General features: G+C 32.4%; 1 protein-coding gene across 6 annotated transcripts in view; it reads left to right on the plus strand.

Moving 5' to 3' along the window:
• Positions 1–15,837, plus strand: part of LOC126734802 (inositol hexakisphosphate and diphosphoinositol-pentakisphosphate kinase) — a 61,962-nt gene that overhangs the window by 38,499 nt on the left and 7,626 nt on the right. For all 6 annotated transcript variants that reach the window (XM_050438544.1, XM_050438542.1, XM_050438541.1 and 3 more), the window contains 4 exons: positions 6,232–7,215; positions 11,270–11,515; positions 11,568–11,682; positions 12,453–12,604. In XM_050438544.1, coding sequence (XP_050294501.1) covers positions 6,232–7,215; positions 11,270–11,515; positions 11,568–11,682; positions 12,453–12,604 — 1,497 coding nt within the window. The remainder of the gene's footprint in view (positions 1–6,231; positions 7,216–11,269; positions 11,516–11,567; positions 11,683–12,452; positions 12,605–15,837) is intronic.

Genomic DNA, 15,837 nt, shown 5'->3' on the forward strand with positions numbered 1-15,837 from the left:
TAATTTGCCGAACGAGCGAGACATCGAGCGGATGAAAAAACCGAATTTTCAATTCATCCGAATCAATACTGTCCGGATATTGAATTAATCCGGATTTTTACAACATTAACCAGAAGTACCTCGGATTGCTAGCGAGATTCATTTCCACCTTATTAATATATTGTTGATAACACAACTCTCGTAAGTACTCACATTGATGTCTCAAAAATACAAATTCATCATATTCCTGCTGTTGACCACTAATTTTAAACTTTTTGTGAATTTGTTTCTTTCTTATGATCAAACTGCGAAGCTCTGAAGAAAACCAACATGGAAAAGAAGAACTTTTGTACCTGAGGAGTAGATCACATTATAGAAAATTGAAACTATGACATCAGATGTCTCTCCCAAAAACAATTGATTCCAGTCTATACCAGCAAGACAATCGTTAATTGCTACGTAATCTCCCTTACCAAAATCATATATCATATCATCAGAATTTTCTGCACAACAAAGGTCAAAACTAATTGCTGTATGGTGCAAGCTATTCTCAAAAATCTTGTCTATTGCACGTTCGACACTAATTAAATCTGAGCTATCAAATACAAGGTCCAAGGCAATCCCGTTGGTATTTAAAACCCCATTTATCTGATAAAAGTTGTAGAAGCTAAAGCAGTTGGCCAGAGAAAGCACAGACTCTCTGTCATTCTCCAGAGAACCACCAACCACCAAACCAAGATCATCATTCTCCCATCTAGCATGCGGTAAATTGTAATTACCTGCCAAGACAAACAAACTACTTGAATATCTACTATATACATGTTCAACGGATTCACAATGGCTTAAATAGGCTTGAAGTGGAGAAGAAGATAGTAAGGTAATTTAAGGAAAAATACAAAAATTAAATGCATTAGAGAAGAACCCAATTAAAAAAAAACTAAGGATTTCAGAAAGAGGCTTAAAATCCTTGGATTTAGATGAAAGGCATAGAAACTAATATCAAATGCCTGGAATAAAATCAACAATTACTTTAAGAGCCTGAAAGATACGAAGAATTAATAAAAAAATTAACTGAAAAACATAAATTATAAATGCCTAGAAGAAAATCCTGAAAGAAAAATTACTCCACATGTCTGGAATGAATTTCAGTGAGAAAATTCTAGCAAATCCCCGGAATGAAATAAAAAATGACTTTAAGTCTCTAAAAGACACAAACATTGACGTTAAATGCACTAAGTCAAATTAAAAAATACATAGTTTAATGTCTTAAAAAATGTTAAATATCTGGAAGAATTACAAAAATGACGTACAACAGGTTGAAATTAGAATAGAATGAAGGTCTGGAAAAAACAGTTTTTGTGAAGCTTCTTTATAAGTAAAGAAGAATCTTAAGAATATTTGTTAAGTGAATCCTATCATCTTGATTTAAGATTTAATTAAAAAAATAATTGCAATAGAGAAGAACCAAATTTAAAAATAAAGCGTTTAAGAAAGAAGCTTGTAATACTTGAACGAAAATGAAATATTATTGTAAATTCCTAGACGTCATAAAAAATAACATCAAATACCTGGAATCAAATTAACAATTACTTTAAATGCCTGAAAGATGTGAAAAATTATTGGCCTAGTCCTTCAAGTCTTTAGAACACATACATTGACGTTAAATGCTCGGAATTTAATATAAATAATTGTAAAAATCTGATACAGTGAGTTACCTCAAATATTTAGAATAAAATGAAAACCTACTTTAGTAGACCTTTATGTAAAAAATCTAGTTAATTATCAGGTTACGTCCTCATTCTCAGGACACCAAATTTAGAATAATAATACGTTAATTATTCAAATTTTAACACTTCAAGGTGTTCTTACATTATTTAAATATATTTTTTTATGAAATTGTCACATAATAGAAAATTCAATGGTCCTTCCAGAAATGATAAAATCATCCAAGAGTAAATTTTGTGCCAATATGCAAATTTGCAGAAACGACTCTGGATGAGCTAAATACACTCCTGTCAATATCACTCAATGGCACAGATACAAACAGGCTTTTAATAATATCCCAATTACGTTATACCTTTTATCGGAAACAGAATTTTAGTTTGAATACAAGAAGAATTAACTAGAAATGGAAAAATCCCTATTATACAAAGTTTATTATTTTAAACCAAATTAATATATGTAAGTTCACATTTTATAACCAGCATATTTCCTTACATATCGTTGATTTAAAATTCATATTACTAGAATATTTAACAATTTCCATCCAACATACAAAATATCCCATTGCGTGCTAGCAAAGTGTAGAAGTGGAACAATATTTTTGAAAACTCTTATTTCTTGTTATGAAGTTAAATAGTAAATGCTTTTAATTTGAAATTTTTTAATCAATATGTGTTGTATTCCACAAGTAAAACCTCCATTATTTAATGAAAAAGTTATGAAATAATTACTCTCCGTATTGAGAGATAATAGCCACTCGAAATAACGTATACTTAGCATTTTCAAAATACCTCTTAAATGCAAATTGCGCTTCTTCTATTACCAAAGTACATTCGGTTCAACCTTAGGGAAGACGCAGTAATAACGAGAGTAGCCCCAAGGAGGTATTCTAGCTTTGACATCTTAATTGAAATAAAATTAAACTAAGGAATAAGAAATAAGGTAAATCTTCTGGTTGGTGGTTTTTACAGAATCCCCGCATATATAATTAAAAGGAAGATTCAATTATACAACTGAGTTCATAAAATGTACCTTTTATTTATATTTTTTTATTATACTACCCCCCCTCCCCCTTACAGGTAGAGGTTATGTCCCGTTCACCCATAGAAACTGAACTCAATTTAAAACTTTTTCTATTTAGTGGATCGCAGCGAAGTAGAAAAACTGCTTAAGCATGGGCAAAGTCAAGTTGTCAATTCTCTCTAGTCATCTGTCTGGTAAAACCGTGCGACTGGTGTTCACTGTTGTCTCAGACGAGAGGTGCATCAGATCCTGTTCTAGGGTGTGGTACATCTCTCTATATAATCACGCCGCCTCCGTATTATTATTATTATTATCCTGATCTCTTTATTGGTTGCTTTGCATGGTGTTTTTGGGTGGTTTTTATTAAGTTGTATTTGTAGCTGTCTTGAAGTATATCCATAAGCCAAATAATGACAATTCAATTCTCTATCAAGTGGATTTATACAATGTTCCTAATTACATATAAAAAGCATCATTTTATTATTACTATTCTTTAGGATATCTCAGACTGAGATGAGGTTATAATTATGCCTAGTGAACTTTCTTATTCTTAAGTTATAATATTAAACAACACAACATCCACTGTATCACAGTAAATTTAATAAGTTATATGGTGACATGTTTCACCTTAAGGATATTGTCAGACCTGTAAATAATAAAAAAAAAGCCTCAAATGTCACTTAAACATTAGAAATCAAAAATAGAACCTGGACTGAACTACTGAACTTACCTGAATATTAACACAATAAAGATTTATGATGAGTAACAGAATTATTAAAATATTCGCATCTAAATTTAAAGAAACAGTAAATTTAGTGAAACATATCTCACAATATATTTATAAAAACACATAGTCATAGGTAGGTATTTTAAAAATGGCCAAGGCAAAAATGAAATAAAATAAAGTATCATTAAATTGACACTTTGTCTTTACTTGTGCTTTTCTAAGGAATTTGTTGTTGAGAAAGCACACATGATATTAAACGGTGCAAAAATTCTTGCCAAAATATAAGTTTGTAAGTAGTAGTTGGTTTATCCATATGAATAATATTTTAAATGTAGCTTATAGGAAAAAAATATATTCAAATTGAATTTCCTGTAATGAGGACCAATGTCTTCAATTTGCCTAAATTTTATATGAATAAAAATTAAGCTTCTTAATGGTTTTGGAATAAACCTGTAAATTTTTAGTAAAACTTAACTACATGAAATAATAAATTTAAATAAAATACAAATTACGCCAATAAATTTATTAAAAAGTGTAATAAATTCAGTCTTAACTCCTTGAAATAAGAAATTGATTATACTGCATTACTGCTTAGCATAAAACACTGAAAGACTACCAAAGTTTTGCTTTTTTCCATGCATTTTCTAAATTTCCAGTTCTAGGCTTATTAGATATCAAACCAGAAATAACAGAGTCAGCAGCTTTCTTAGGTCAATAAATCATTTATTCCAGGCAGTTGAGAAAGAATTCATAATTTTATTAATAAATAGATTTAAAGGGGGTAAGGACAGATTCATGAATTAATAAATCACTCAATCGCCTCAAATAAACCACATTTTAACAGTTGTCTTAAATATTTAAAAAATTAGAGTCCCCCTTTAAATCTATTAATAAAATTAGAGACCCCATTTAAATCTATTAATAAAATTATGAATTCTTTTTCAACTGCCTGGAATAAATCATTTATTGATCTAAAAAAGCTGCTGACTCTATTATTTCTGGTTTGATATCCAATTAGCCTAGAACTTGCAATTTAGAAAATGCATGGAAAAATGAGCGTCAACTGCCTGGAATAAAAAATGTATTAAGCTAATCAAAGGTCTGAAATAAACGTCAATGTCCTTAGTAAAGTTATAAACTACTTAACTGGTTGGAAGACGCCGTGTTTAGTAATAAATAAGACATTTAAAATTGAACTTACTCGAATTAATAATATGAGGAATAAAGAAGCAAAATTGCCTGGAAAATGTCACATTCTTGTCAAATTGAGCTTCAATAGTAGTCGGCCAGATGACTCAATTGGACTAAACCAATTTTTGAATTCTTTAAAAGGAAAAAAGTGGCCTCAAACGCTTTAAATAGCAATGGAAGGACTTTTTTCCCTTAAAAACTATAAATATTTACAAACTATCTTTTAATATTATTATACGAAATATTTTAAGATTTTAAAATCAAGGACCCATATTAAATAAATTCACAACTATTTATTTTAAGTCACATGAAAAATAACGGTGTCTTGACATGATAAACTAAATAAATTAATAATTATATTAATATTTCTTATTGAAATCTTAAACCTAATAATATGTTCATCAGTAGCATCATTTCTATGTTTTAGCATTGTTTAAAAGGTACCTAATAAATTTATTGTTTATTCATACGAACATTATTATTATGGAAACCTTAAGGCATTTCTTTGTAATTAGACTTATAACGTCTAACGAGTTAAGGCGAGATATGTCACTATTTGACTAATCTTGACTAATCTCTAAAATATACTGTGAGATATTGTTGTGTTTTTGTTTTGTTTAATGTTATAACTTAAACAATCAGTATCTGCAAATTATGAATGATTTTTTTATTTTGGTAAAACACGTTGTTAAAACACACACCTTAACAGGTTTAAGTTGACAAATTAAATGAGAAAAACACTATTTGCCAGCTATCTAAGCCTTATTATGAAAATGCAACGATGATATAGAAAAAGGTGGAAAAGTCGAATTCTCATTTATATATCCCTATCTCAGTCTGAAAATTAGAACAGTATGGGAATGAAGTGATACTTTTGGGGTTTAATGTGACAAACTAAAGAAGAATAGCACTATTTGCAGGCGATTTAAACCTTGTTAAGAAAATTCAACGATGATTAAAAAAAGGTGGAAAAGTCGAATCCTCATTTATATTTCAGACTGGAAATTAGAAGAGTATGGGAATGAAGTGATGTTTTTCGGGTTTAATTTGACAAACTAAAGGAGAAAAACACTATTTGAGGCAATCCAAACCTTATTAAGAAAAAGGAACGATGATATATAAAAAGGCGAAAAGTTGAACACACTTTACGAAGTTTTTACTATGTTTAAACTCGTCTTTCCTATTGTCTGGATCATATTAAAGTCATGTTTTATTCTACAATTTTATTCACAAAAAAGACACAGATAGGCAAAAAACGATAATCGAAGCAAAATATTAAATTTCTTTCCTACCAACGAGTTTACACAGCTACAAATACAACTTAATAGGGCCTTAAGGGTTCGCTTTTTATGTAACTGGATTTTCTTATTAGTTGAGTGCATTGACTGGCACAGAAGTATCTCAGACCGCGCACGCACTCAACAAATAACGAAACCCAAACTCTGTATCGTTTTGGGCACACGTAATAACGACTTTACTGAACTTTACGAACTTTTTTTATTTTTTCTTCCTGTCCCGCTTGCCTGTCCTCATGTTTTTTTCTTTTTTTGGTAATCGCTTGTACTTTATATTAATTTACACAAAATAAGCATCACTGGATGATACAGACGTGTCCCTGACTCCCACTAACACCCCCGTCAGTCCCCCCATAGACATCCCGACTGTTAATCCACTCGACGCCCGCATGATTCGAGAATCCAACTATAAACACGAACCGGTCGTGCGTAACCTGAGCCCCATCTCGGGCTCCTTAGATTTCGAATCTTGCAGCGACTCCCCTCTGGCTTTTACTCACTCACCCAACGAGTTGCCACTCACCGAAGTGAATTTGGCCCTTTTCACGTCCGGTTTGCACTCGTGCAAGACCAGCAGCACCAACGAGCTTCCCCTGTCGGACATTAAGTTTAAAAGTCGTTCCTGTCGCGCCCTAAGGGACGACGGAACCGACAGTCCCAAAGACAACACCTCCCTAGACGCGAATTACGATTTCGATATAAAAGAGCTCGACAACACCAAGAAGCTGATCCATCACAGATCGTTTAGCGACCCGAACATCTTGGGCAACGAGTGGATTAACAGTTCGGAGAAAAGTTTCCTGCTACAAAAGTACAACGAGAGCCTCGATAGGGATCACGACCCCAACAGGCTCTCGCCCCCCGAATGTTTCCCGCCCGCGGTACCTCCGAACTGTTTCTATCCTCCGGAGCGTGCGACCTTATGCGTGCCCCGGCGGGGTCCCCCCAATCTCCTCGCCTTCTTTTCCTCGCGTCGCTCGTTGTCGCACCCCGCAAATCCTCCCCGTGTGATCGACCCTTGCGTGTCCTATTATACAGAGTGTGGCGGCGGAAGCGGAGGCGGTGGCGGCGCTCAATCTATCAAACGCCATCGGCACAGTATTGCCGGACAGATGAGCTACTTTAAGGTGTTGGGGTGCTACGGCGGCATGATGCCCGGAATGAAGAAACTCATCGGGGGCGGCAGCACGAACAGTCTCTTCTCGACGGCGGTCATTTCGGGTAGTTCGAGCGCCCCGAATTTACGCGATATGATCCCGAGTACGGCCAGCGCTTCTGGTAAGTAACAAATCGTTTGGTTTATATTCGAATAAGTCATACAGTAAGTGATTAATGGGTAAAAATAACAGTATACTGTAAAAACTAACACACTAAATCAAATAAAAATAAATAAACCTTTCAGTGCGGTTGCTTACAGGTATGTGTAATACGGTATGAAAATCAGGATAGTGAAATTGAAATGTATTAAGTAAAATATTATTTCAGTAGATATCAAATTACATTACAGTGCAAATTGCCAAGAAAGACCTTTAGGTACTAGACAATAATTAATAAACTAGGGAGCCATCAAATAGTATAAATTAGCTAATATGACCATTCCCAAAATCGAAATAACAATACAAATCAGAAATCACATTGCTTACACATTCCTTTTATCTGGTTTGACCAGGTAGCCCACTGTGTAGAATCAAGGACAGCGGCTGACTAAGGTCCAATCAATAACGTCATGAAGAGGCAAGGAATCTTGATAAAGCTCTTGAATACGGTTCTTCACTTAAGACTTGGTTTAGGACCCGGCATAAGATTCTTAATATGTTGGAGGGTCTTTCATAAAGTGTATTAAAGTAATCTTTAACATTACATGGCTAGTGTCGCCATGAGATCGAATCCCAACCTCGAGCAATTGAACTTGTTAACCTGAAGACCACACCATTTGGAAAGAAAGCCGAAACCGCAATTACTGGGAAAAAAAATACTGTTTTCGTAAGCTGCGCCCCAGAGCAATATTCCATATCTTAGTAGTGGTTCAATTAAAGCCTTATATATCAAAATCAGTATTTTTCTTGAAAGAATTTCTCTAAGAATATAAAAATTATGGATTAGTGCTCCAATTTTTTTTTTAATATATTACATGATGATCCCATTTTAAGTTTTTATCTATGTATACACCCAAGTATTTAATTGAATCAACCTATTCAATAGAATTTTCTATATTGTTGACTTTAATATTTTGGAAATCTGGTCTAAGTATCATCTGCGTAAGAAACTATCTTCCCACGTAAATCGATCTCATTTATACCATTCATGTAGGTATTAAATAGTATGGGCCCCAGCACAGTGCCCTAACAATGGTTGATGGGTAGGGATGATTTTGTGAGGTTATGTTTTATTAACTTTTTTGTCATTGTGATTTACTTGAAAATTGTTGTTTAAGGTTTATTTAAGATACATTTAATGAATTTTGACATAAGCAGATTTTTTGAGGTTATGTTGATAGTAAAATTCAAAGCGAAAAACAGCTAATGCCATCTAGGAGTTCTTATTTTTACATTGCCATTAACTAGACACTAGATGATACGATCAGTACTATTCATACAATATTAAATTATTACATTATAAAAGCAAACAAACAAATAAAAACGCTACAATATAGTATACTTATTTGGGTTTTTAGACTTACTTCCTTCTTCTTACCCTACCTCTAAAGGTAAGAATTCCGAGATCAATATTAAAGTGACTTAATAAGATCCAGGATTCGTTCTCGGATCGGTTGTTCTGATGATATACATTTTTTAATGATTTATATTTTTTATACGTACAATTGCCTCTTTAAGATCCAACATTCATTTTGTAGTTAAATTTAATAGTTTTAGGAAATTTACCGAGCGATCCTTGAAAAATACATTCATAATAATTTCCACTGGCTTCTGTTGAAATTATTTGCCTACTTTTCGCTAAGAAAAAGTCATTCCGTTTGATTTTTTTAGTATTTTGAGTCAAAACTAGCCCCCCGGCGGAAACGGATTCAACTAAATTCACTATAAGTTAAAGATTAAGTTAACATCTCTAGAGAAATACTTGTCGAGAATAAAAAGTTTTTCCGATTAATGGTGTATTTAGGTCACTATTCTGGAATGTTTTTCTGAACCTCGAGAGAATGTTTTTGGAATAGACCAGACACGTTTTAGTATTAGTATAGTCTAAAAAAATTTGGGTTTAATTTAGGAGTCACTTGAAATATTTTTTTCACACTAAGGAGTTCTTGAGGATAGATTTAAAGGTGAAAACATGGTTTTCAGGGAAGGAAGGAATTGAGTAGTTAGAACAGTTATGGTTTATTGAACACAATTTTTCCGGGTATATGAATTTATTTTTCATTTAATTTCGATACATTTCTAGTGTTTGCCAGGCACTTAAAGACACTTTTTATACTATTGCATTGCACTTTTAAAATATTTATTTTTGCAGGCTGTTCAAGCCAAGTCATTTTTTCCAGGCATATATTTTGAAGTCATTTATTCCATGTCACTTTTTGTATTCCTGAATGTTTAAACTAAATTTATTGATTTTTTCCAGGCAGTTGATGCCAAGCCATTTTTTTCTGGGCTCTGGGGACATTTTTTTGTGACTATTTTTTTTCAGGCATATAAAACCATTTTTTAACTCATTACAGTTATTTGAAGCCCCTTTTTGTATTTCTCAACTTTTAATTAAATTTATCCAGGAATATCAAGTCATTTTACAATTCGTCCCATATAAATATACAAGTTCTTCTAAATATTTTCTTATTTATTCAAGTAAGAATGATACAGTATTTTTCTTCATTCAAATGTACGTTCATATTTATGTCCATGCGTTCATTGTTATAAAAATAACGTATTTAGTACGTACTTTTGCATACGTAGTTCGTACGTACATTCGTTACGTCTCGCGGACGTACATACATGTACATATAAATACTTAGAAAATGTCTTAGGTCCTATGGATTATACAAGAATAAAAAAAAACTTTAAAATTTTTGTTACCACACAAAACTATATGCCAGGAAAAGTTTTTCAATATTTTAATTTCATCACGTTAAAGCCAAAGGTCTTGGAACGATACGCAGTTGTCTTAGAACGATGCTGCCATTATTTAAAAATATTTGCTACAAACATTTACATTTTTAAAGTAAATCATATGCATTTGGTTCATAAAATTTATTAAGATCTATCTAATAAAGCCCTAATACTGCAGCATTGACGGCTAAAGATGAATTAAATACCATTAATTTTTTATTGTGGATTTTCTAAAATATTTAACGTTATCAAATCTTAAAGTAGGAAATTGTAGCACTAGGTTTTAATTATGGAAACACTTTTAAATAATTAAAAATTTTAATATGTCATTTAAATTCTATAAGGCTTAAATCTATGTGCCTTGCTACTAGTTTTCGTCACTTTTCCTGTTGATCCTGATATTGCCTTTTCCTTGACAGCAACTTGAAAAATGTGTGGGTTCTTACGAACTGAGACCTTCTTCCGACCGTTGGTTCCAAATAGTTGAGCATGTTCATCCCTAGTCACAGCGACACTCTTGCCAGGTTTTGTTAGATTAGAAAGAATTTCCTCTCGTTCCGTTTTAATCCCTGTTTCACTTTATTCCGTAAAAGAGGATCCTCTTGAGCAATCGAGCTAAAAAAATGGGAGCTTCTTACCGCTGATAAAAGTAAATTCTTCTGATCCAATTGTCTCAAAATCAAACACCAAACCTCAATGATAATAATTAAAAATAGAATGGCTTCTTGAGCCTCTGAGAGATCTATTTATATGGAGATGTGTGCAATAGACCATAAAGTGCAGTGATCAGCAAGGACAATAAGTTGAAAATAAAAAAGCTAGAGATAGACATAGGGTAAACAAAAATATTTGCATATTTGTTTACTTTGATGAAAAAAGTCGACGAATTCGGTATAAATTAGACAACTGTCAAATCGAAATTGCCTCTTTCCAAAGGACTAACACACCCTATAAATTTAGTTAATTTACACGTTGATCGGGTCAAAAAGTAATTAGGTATAGGATTTTCAAAACATCTAAAAAGTATGGATAATGGAATATAGGACTGCAAAAATCCTTATATACAGCAATATATAAGATAGACAATGTATAGTATGTGGCAACCCTGAATTGGCAACGTAAGCCGCCCAAATACTCCCGAACCAACCGATTATCTTTCAAACAAACCAGATAAAAAAGAACCTATATTCAACCTTAAAAGTAACCTCATTTAATACCAATAATCATGATTAAAAAGATCCGTGATTAACACTAATACACGTTTCCCTCTTTAGCTATAGAAGGTTTCGGTGGTGTACCCCCAATACGACCGCTAGAAACCCTACACAACGCCCTCTCTCTAAAACAAATCGACAATTTCTTATGCCGAATGACCACCGCCCAATTATACCGAACGCCGTCGTCAACACCGCCGAAATACCCGTCTACACCGTTACCAACCCCAACTGGTAGCTGCATCGTCGATTATGGGAATATCGTGGGCAAAACTGAGACTTTAAAGCTACAGTCTCCCAATAACAGTGAGTTTCGTTTTTTTTTTAATATATTGAAGTTTTATTGTGAAACTTTTAGGTGCCGGATGGAGTGGACCTCCCAGTTTTATATCGAGCAGCGGACCTTCTTCGCCCCTCGATACAAACTCGAAAGAGAGCAGCGAAATGTCGTCGAGCATCATGAGCGCCGACGGGTATTTGAAACTTAAATGATCGATTAGGAATTTTTTCAGTTTAGGCATATATAGTGGGTTGTAATTGGATTTGGTGAGGAGGGTTGGGGGTCTCTGTCTGGGGTGATACTGGATCTCATATGCTTTCAATAATTAAATGTAGATATTTTCATGATAGTTCACTATTAAATCAATTAAAATTATTACATATTTTTTCTTTGAATGAGTGATGAAGGTTAAGAAAAAAAAACCTCTAAATGATAGAAAAAAGGTACGTTATTTTGGTTTCTGTCTAGACTTGAATGCTGTATAATGTTTAACCCGGCAGTGATTTAAAAAGATAGGCGTTTGCAATAATTATTAGTCGTTCAGCTTTTAACAACGTTTTTCATTTTATTCCAGGAATTTCTGGTATTCACTGTATGTGTACCCAAGCATTTGAAATCATTTTCATTCATTTAAATAATAAAATTAAATAAATATAATGATTTGATATCAAATACATATTACATTACATTTGCCCAGAAAGGCGAAGATTAGCTATAGCTACTTTTATCTCTTAACCCTAATAATAATAATTACAAATGTTTTGTCAAACAAGCAGTAATTCTCTAAGCAGTAAATTCTAGATCCTCTATATCAGATGCTATTTTCATTTTTATCGCCTAATATATAAAAGAACTTACCTTTATAGTTTTAAATCTTTGGGTTGATTGAGTGCTTACTAAACCTTAACATATAGTTTTATTATCTCTTCCGATTACACTTATTAGCGATATTTCAATTTTTAGGCTCAATATTGATGAATTGGCCAAGATATTTCCTACAGCCCCCGGCCTGGACAACGACCTGGAAAGCGTCGGAATGACCTTAGGGGCCTTCGATAAAGAATTCTCCGGTTCGATAGAGTTTTGCGAGTATTACACCAATCTTCAAAGACAAGGTACTTTTTATGTTATTGAGCTATATAAGCATATACATAAATTAAGAATTTATCGGTTAGATTATCAGGATGTTAAAGGTCGAAGCATGTTTAGGTTTTATGGAAATGTGGTTTAGGTAATGGAATTCCATTGCATTGGTTTGCTTAATTTTGTTGTTGGAAGGTGCAAAATACACCAAAGAAAATTTTAAAATAAAAAATTAAGACTATCTGAGTACTAGAAGTGAAGTTATTGTCACTTTTCTTCTGGACTTTCTGTCTTTCCTCTTGGACATAATTTTGAAATTCTAAGAGATAGAAGCTTGTGAATATGATCTTATTGAATTTAGAACGATGAGGGTATGGAATACTCATTTAATTTATAAAAGTAGACCTCGTGGATTTCTAGAAATTGGACCTCAAAGTTTGGGACTTTTGGCTTTTCTTATAGATTTTTTCCTCGCTTCTTCAGGAACTTCAAGTCATTCTTAATTTTATTCCAGGCTCTTGGGGCCATTTTGAATCTTTTCCTTCAATTTGAATTAATTCTTTAAAGGTAGTTAAAAAATCATGTTTTTATTCTTCCAGACCTTTAAGGTCACTTTTTGGAGTACTTTCCATGTAGCTCAAATCGCGATTTATTATTTCAGGCATGGGAATTAATTTTTCTCCTTATTCCACTCACTTGAAGCCACTTTTTCTATTTTTTTCTTCGTACTTTCATGTGTTATTTCTTCCAGGCACTGAAGCATAGATTAATACTTCTTAGATAGGAAAAGAGCCTATAGAACACTGAATCGTTCTTGAATGTTGCGCCCTCTGAATGTCGAGGAGTAGTAACTAATAACTAACCAGAAAATAAGTTTGTCAGGTCATAGTAGCGGGAAATTTAAAACTTGATTATGGCGCCAAATTTGAAATTTGCTCAACTATCCTTTACGCTTAAAATTAGCGGGATACGTGCGGTTATTTGCGGTTCTTTTAGAATTGTAGTAAATTGGGACTTTCTTTGTTTCCATATTAAACAAAGTCCTCCATTTATTGCCTTTTCTATTTGCGTACCATAATTTCTGAAGGACCCATAGTGTGGGTTTCACTATATTACTATTATAGTGAAAAGATATTATATTAAAAAATTCTTAAGTTATAATTTAATCAGGGTATAAATTTATATATATTATATTATATACAGGTTATAAAAATTAACATTTATACAAGTTTGTTAAAACATTAAGTAAAATATAAAAATTCGTTCAAATTTCATAAAGTATAAACTCAAAACTTAATTTAATGAGGAACTTTGTTGTATAAAGAACAAAATTTGTAAAGTAGAATTTATATAGGGAATTTCGAAAGGTTATAGTAAAGGTCAATAAAAATGTAATAAAATCACCAAGGAATTACCTTCTACTCAATTCACCACTAATATTTCTTAGTAAATATTATAAATTCAATAACTAGCAACAAAAGAAGTAATAAGTAAAAATTATAGCACCAGAAACAAAAGATAACATTGTTGAAACATGTTTGGGTCTTATAGAAATGTGGTTTAATGGAATTCCATTCCATTGATTTGCTTAATATTGTTGTTGGAAGGTGCAGAATACACCAAAGAAACTTTTAAAATAAAAATCAAGACAACCTTGGTACTAGAAGTGGAGTTATTGTCACTTGTCCTGAAACTGTCTTTCCTCTTGGACATAACTTTTAAAAATGTATGGATTTTCGTGATTTTGAAATTGTAAACAATAGAAACTTGTGAATGATCTTATTGAATTCAGAACGATGAGAGAATAAAATACTAATTTAATTTATAAAGGTAGACCTCAAGGATTGCTAGAAATTGGACCTCAAAGTTTGGGACTTTTGGCTTTTTTTTATAGATTTCTCCTCGCTTTTTCAGGAACTTCAAGTGATTTTTTATTTTATTCCAGGCTTTTGAATACACTTTTCGATCTTATTCCAGGCACTTAAAACCATTTTGTAATTCGAATTTGAAGTCTTTAAACTTCATTCTTTATAGATACTTTTTTTCTTAAAGTTTTTTTAGAAGTTTGACTTGTCTTGAAGTGCAAAAGCCTGGAATAACATGACAAATTATTTACTTTTTTTCCAGGCATTTAAACTTCTTTCAAGGCAATTGAAATAACTGTGTATTCTTTAAATGCATTTTTCTCTATATTCTCTTCCAATTGAGTTGAATCTGCGATAAAATGCCTGGAAAAAAATCTCGAGTTTTTTCCAGGGATTTTACATAATGTTCGAGGGATTCCAGGTCTTTTGTTACATGTTTAATATCTGTCCTTTTGGTTGTCATTCCAGAATATTAAAGTATTGGGCGTTATTTAGGCCTTAAACCCACATTTTTAACGTTTTCAGGCATACGGTGTAATTTTGTCTCTATTCCACCTGTTTGGAGTAATTTGTAATTTTCTTCCAGGCTCTTGGCGCCATTTTGAATCTTTTCCTTCAATTTGAATTAATTCTTTAAAGGTAGTTGAAAAATCATGTTAATTCTTCCAGACCTTTAAGGTCACTTTTTGGAGTACTTTCCATGTAGTTGAAATCGCGATTTATTATTTCAGGCATGGGAATTATTTTTTCTCCTTATTCCACTCACTTGAAGCCACTTTTTATTTTTTTTCTTCTTCATACTTTCATGTTTTATTTCTTCCAGGCACTGAAGCATAGATTAATACTTCTTAGATAGGAAAAGAGCCTATAGAACACTGAATCGTTGTTGAATGTTGCGCCCTCTAAAAGTCGAGGGGTAGTACTAACGGGCAACAAAAATGAGTTTTTCGCGTTATAGTAGCGGGAAATTTGAAACTTGATTATGGCGCCAAATTTAAGTTTGGCTGTACTATCCCGTGCGCTTAAAATTAGTGGTAAACGTGCGGTTCTTTCAGAAACTGTAGTAAGCAAATAGAAAAAGTGTGAAATTGAGACTTTTTGACTCCACATTGAACAAAATCCTTCATTTCTCTTTTCTTCTATTTGCGTACTATAATTTCTGAAAAACCCATACATTTCCTACTAGATACATAATGTGGGTTTCACTTTATTACTATGTAGTGAAAAGAATCTATAGCAACAAATTAAAAGAAATACAATAAAAATTAACAGTTATACTTAAGTTTTTATATTTAAATTTGGTAAAACATTAAATAAAATATAAAAATTCATCTAAATTTAAAACTTAATTTAATTAGATTGACTTCTGTTGTATAAAGAACAAGGTTTGTATAGTAGAA

Source organism: Anthonomus grandis, chromosome 4, assembly GCF_022605725.1.
Source record: "Anthonomus grandis grandis chromosome 4, icAntGran1.3, whole genome shotgun sequence".
In the NCBI taxonomy this organism is placed as follows: domain Eukaryota; kingdom Metazoa; phylum Arthropoda; class Insecta; order Coleoptera; family Curculionidae; genus Anthonomus; species Anthonomus grandis.